Source organism: Lacerta agilis, chromosome 2 (genome assembly GCF_009819535.1).
Source record: "Lacerta agilis isolate rLacAgi1 chromosome 2, rLacAgi1.pri, whole genome shotgun sequence".
NCBI lineage: Eukaryota > Metazoa > Chordata > Lepidosauria > Squamata > Lacertidae > Lacerta > Lacerta agilis.
The window spans coordinates 9,999,546-10,004,970 of NC_046313.1; the positions used below are offsets into that span (position 1 = coordinate 9,999,546).

General features: G+C 45.5%; 1 protein-coding gene across 1 annotated transcript; it reads left to right on the top strand.

Moving 5' to 3' along the window:
* Positions 1-278: 278 nt before the first annotated feature.
* Positions 279-4,578, top strand: HOXC13 (homeobox C13). The gene is made up of 2 exons (XM_033138526.1): positions 279-1,056; positions 3,823-4,578. Exons 1-2 carry the CDS (start codon positions 393-395, stop codon positions 4,077-4,079), a joined length of 921 nt encoding a protein of 306 aa, XP_032994417.1. The 5' UTR covers positions 279-392; the 3' UTR covers positions 4,080-4,578.
* Positions 4,579-5,425: the final 847 nt, after the last annotated feature.

Sequence of the window (5,425 nt, forward strand, 5' to 3'; positions counted from 1 at the left end):
AGATTCTAGCATGGCATATCCCAATCTCTTTGTGTCGGCCAAATTTTAAACACACACATTCCCCTTATTTATTTCCCCACGCTCTTTACAATCAATGGGTGTCTCCCTTTGCCTTTAAGGATTTCTGTTTCTGTCGCGGAGAGATAACCAATGAGAGCTCGCCGCTCTCTTCCCCAAGCCAAGAGGAACAAGGTGATAGGGCTGCCGGAGAGTCACATGGCCGAGCTAACTGCAGCGAGAGCTATTTACAGGTCACGTGGCCCGGCGGATTTCTTAATGAACCGAACCCATCCCGCTGCCTCTGCGCATGCTCCTGCGTAAACAATATGTTGGGGAAATTAGGTGTCTCTCTTTGGGAAGTCGAGTTTTAAAAAGCTCGGGCAGACCATGATATGACGACTTCACTGATCTTGCATCCACGCTGGGCGGATACCTTCATGTACGTGTATGAGGAGAACCCGAATGAAAATAACCAGAATAAAATCCCAGCAATGGAAGGGCTAAGTGGGAACTGCCCAGCGACCCACTGCAGGGATTTAATCAGTCACCCGGTATTGGGTCGTCATTCCAGCACCATTGGGACTCACCAGGGTTCTGTCTACACGGATATACCTGCTCCAGATGCCGCCAGGCAGTGCCCCGCGCCACCAGCCTCCTCCAACGCCACCTTGGGCTATGGCTATCCTTTTGGAGGCAGCTACTACGGATGCCGATTGTCCCATTCCCACAACGTGAACTTACAACAGAAGCCTTGTTCGTACCACCCAGCTGAAAAATACCCCGAGCCCAGCGGCTCCCTCCCCAGCGAAGAACTATCCTCAAGGGCCAAAGAGTTTGCTTTTTACCCGAGCTTTGCCAGCTCCTACCAGGCGGTTCCTGGTTATTTGGACGTATCAGTGGTTCCAGGTATCAGTGGCCACCCAGAACCAAGACACGACGCGCTGCTTCCCATGGAAGGATACCAACACTGGGCTCTTTCTAATGGTTGGGACGGGCAGGTCTATTGCTCGAAGGAGCAATCACAGTCTACTCATCTCTGGAAATCACCTTTCCCAGGTAGGGCGCTCTTGAGATCGACTTCTGCGCTTTTTTTGCTCCGGCATGATCGCGTGCATATGCTATATCTTTTAACCGCCCAGGTAAAATAGGCTTTGGGACGCTTGCATGGGCACGTATGGGGAAGAAGGTGAAACAAAGCAGCCGGCTCTCATATCCAGATACATACCTTGGAGCTCCAGGGTGCTTTCGCAGCCAGTTTGGCAGCTGCACTCCTGTGTCTGTCTGTGTATGTTCCTGCGTGCCCCTCCTTCCCTCACTGCGTTGGCTCCCTTACCTGGATCTCTATGTTTTTCTTTGATTCCCCCCACGCACCCACCCCGCGCGCTTTGAATATTTTAAATTAAATTTCAGAACATAGGAAGAGGTAGCATCTCTCTCCCTCTCTCTCCCTCTCTTTCTCTTTACTAATAAAGGCTGGGCTTTTCGGAAAGGTACAGTAAATCATATTGCAATTACAGAAGTAGCTGTCAAGTGACATGAATCTTACAAATGAACCTTGTAAGACGAGTGGGGAGAGAACGAGAAATAAGGCGACGCTTTTTGCCTCTGGTTAGAAATCTGGAATGAGTGACAGCCTGCGAGTAACCCTGAAAGCTGGGAGTGCTCCGGGCTTATCTTATTGCCTTACCACTTAGAACAGGGAGGGAGGGAGCGAGAGGGAGAGGGAGAGGGAGAGGGAGAAAGATGAAAGACCAACGGACGTCTCCTTTGCTCTTGGGGTCCCCACCTCGTAATCAATAAGCAGGCCCCTCTTAATGATTCGAATGGATGGATTGGAGCGAAGAGATTGAGATAAAGTAACCGGGGAAATAAATAAATAAGGGGGTGGGGTTAGGAGGAGAACACACACACACATTTATCTTAGGAATACTGGAGAGGGGATGCCCCATCGGATAAGACAGGGCTTGCCAACAATGCCTGCGCAGAGCGTTGCATGATGGGTTTTCCCTTTCCATGGGAAGAGGAATCAGAGTGTAGCGAGTGTGGGAGAGAAGGCCCATCTAGATCTTAACTGTGTTGCAGCCACATATTGGTGTCAGAGCTTGGAAGGGTCGATGGCAGGGAGAAAGTCCCCACCCCGCGCTTTTTTCCTTTTTCCTTTAAAAAAAGAAGAAGAAGAAGAAGAAGAAGGCGTTGAGACTTCTTTGCGGAAGCTGGAGGGGAGGGTTCGGCGAGTGGGAGAGAGAGGTCCATGGGATTCTTAGCATGAGATGACTTTCCCCATCTCAATTGCTTTCACCCGCCTGGCTAAAATGTAGTTGAGGTTGGAAGGACCTGCTCCGTGAGCTACTATTGCTCGGGAGGAAGGTGGAAGACGTTGTAAATGAACTTCTCTTAATCCCCCCCCCCCAACCCGCCCCCATTTCCTTATTTATTCTGATCCCATTTTTGTATAGCCCAGATAATATTATTAAGTCCCCATACACCAATTCCCAAACATCGAGAGGTGTGTGAGATACAGCGCGCTCGCAGTAGTGTGAACCACAATTTTGTCTTGCTTTCCTATCCTTGGGCCTTAATGGGATTCCCAGTCAATGTTGCTTATGTAGACACTTCTTAGAAACAAAGGAAGAGCTAATCGCAGGGAGAAGCGTGTCTTCAAAAGCAGTTCAGGCTTTTTCTTTATTTTATATCTGTTATGGATCAGACCGGCTGGGGTAACTGAAGAGATTTTCGCTTTGCTTCGACAGAGATCCTATTATTATTCCGCAAACCACTCTTATTTCGTATCGAGTCTTAAGACTGCATCTTTAGATCAAGAAGCCAAGGGAAGGGAGGGACTTGATGCGCAAGTGATTACAGTTAATCATGAAGAATTGGCATAGACAGCCTTAGCATAAGGGGCTATTAAGGAGAAGACTGAATGCATTAAGGGAGATGAGAATTCATTGATTCCCCAGCCTGTTCTGGACCAGGAGTAGGTAGGTAACATTTCTCAACGGCGTGGGTACCGTCAAAAAAGCCGCTGGGCCCTTTTATTTTATTTAATGCCTCTACCATAAGCGACAAAGGATGTGGAAAGGCTAGTTCAAGGTCCCTCAAGCTTGCAGATGGTCCTTGTGCTGCATAGATCAATCAGTGTGGAGCGTCTCTAGAACAACACAGACGCGCACACTCTCTCACACACGGCTGCTTCCCTTCACCAAGTCCCCTACCCGGATCCTACAAGCTAGTATAATTAATGAGGTCGCCGAGGCTATCAGAGGATCTGTCTTTTAAAACGACAGATTAAAATTGACCGGATGCTTAGAAGGGGAGTGAGGAGCTGAAGGTTAGATTCTGTCTCCAATTTTTACTAATTTTGGAGCTAACGTTAAGGGTGCTGTGCTTGCGAAATGCCTGGTCCGTGACTTGGTGCTCCTTCTTTATATCTGTCCTGCACAAATATCGCCTGGAATAGTAGCAGTTTCCCCCCACCCACCCATTGCTAATATATTAATACTTTGCTCAGACAGCCAGACAGCCCATCCCTGTCCCAGCACCTCCCGCTCTTTCTTTCCCTCGGTCTTTCCTCTTCACATTTCCCCCTCTTCCTCTAATGTATATCCTTTCCCCCACACGCATACAAACTCCTTTTCCTTATTTTTCTCTCTGTTCTCTCCATAATGTCTGGCACAGACATTGTCCAGTTAGTTTACCAGATGCTGTTTAATGTAACATACACCCTCTCTCTCTCTCTCTCTCTCTCTCTCTCTCTCTCCTTCCACGTTCTCTTTCTCCTGCTTTTCCCCTCATCTTTCCCTATTCTCCTCATCTTTACAGATGTGGTACCTCTCCAGCCCGAAGTGAGCAGCTACCGTAGGGGTCGAAAGAAAAGAGTCCCCTACACGAAAATCCAGCTGAAAGAATTAGAAAAGGAATACGCCGCCAGCAAGTTCATTACCAAAGAGAAGCGAAGACGGATTTCGGCGACCACTAATCTTTCCGAGCGCCAGGTCACTATCTGGTTTCAGAACCGCAGGGTGAAAGAGAAAAAAGTCGTTAGCAAATCTAAGACACCTCACCTTCACGCTACCTGACAAAGATATCTCTCCGGAGGGGGAAAAAGATAAAATTAAAAAAGAAAGGGGGAGAGAAACAAACAAACAAATACAAATATTTATCTGGTAAATTTGTATAAATAACAACACGCATTCGAACTCTTTGAATAATCTGATTATTTAAAAACACCAAGGCGGAGGGGGCGGGCATTAAACCGCCATCTTCGGTTGATTTTGTCCATGCATTGCCGTCTCGAACTGTGAATCCGGTCGCCCTTTTTAAACATTCATTTTGATATGGTTTTCAATGTGCACATTTAGCAAGGAGGGGGGTGGAGAAAGAGGGGAGGGGAGAACACACACACATACAAATATGTAGATTTGCTACGTTGGAATCCTGAATGTTATTTTGTAGCTCTGTATTATAGTCCAAGCCTCTCCCCTTGCAGCTGAACAAAGGTTTTCCATTTCTTTGGCTGTTTCTGTCTCTGATGATGTAAAGATAATAATAATTAAAATTAAATAGATAAATAAATATAAATATATATATATATATAGAAATAGATATATATATATATATATATCTGTGAAGAAGGTATTGACAGCGGATCCAGCGAAGAAATCCTAGATTTCTTTTGTTTGCTTGTTTTAAACGTGGACCTTAAAATAATGAATGAAAAATAGTAATAATAAGGCTGCTACCCTGAATGTTTTGTTGTTGCTGTGTTCCTGATATTAGACCGTATTGCACTGCCAACAATTTGAAGTCACTTCTGAATTTAAAGTGACACTGTGGCTGTGTAATTCCTAGGGCACGATCCAGCCGAATATTGTCACTTCCAGATCGGCTTGATTTTCATAGTGGGGGCAGGGAATCAAGTTTGGGTATAAATGGGATTTCCAAGTCTTAATGCTGGAGGATCGTGTTTCTAATTATTATTATTATTATTATTACCTTTAATTTTCTGGAATATGTTCTCACTGAGGTTGAGTTGTTGTTGTTTGTTTGTTTGTTTGTTTGTTTGTTTTCGCCAAAAAAGCCTGGAATGTTTGTTCTCCATCGACAGTATGGAAAGTGCGCCGACGTTGCTCTGTTGTTGTCCCCCCCCCCACCCCATTATCAGTCACTAAAGAGCAGTCAGTGTTCTTTCTCCATGTTAAAGCGATCCATTTTTTTTAAAGAAAAAAAATGTCTTGTATATGTATATAATGTGGTGTCCGAATGATATGTACTGAATGCAGAATACATTTCTTAAAAATAAATCTCTCTCTTTCTTCCCCCCCCTCCCCTTTTTTCTGCCTCGGAAAACTCATATGGCTAGCTGACCCTTTTTTATACTAGGATAAGTGGGGAGTTGATATCACCGCAACCCCTCAATTTTTTA

Coding starts and splice junctions, on each gene's coding strand:
- HOXC13 (XM_033138526.1), top strand. CDS start 393: ATGACGACTTCACTGATCTTGCATCCACGCTGGGCGGATACCTTCATG. Junction 1,057..3,822: donor CTGGAAATCACCTTTCCCAG/GTAGGGCGCTCT, acceptor TCATCTTTACAG/ATGTGGTACCTCTCCAGCCC.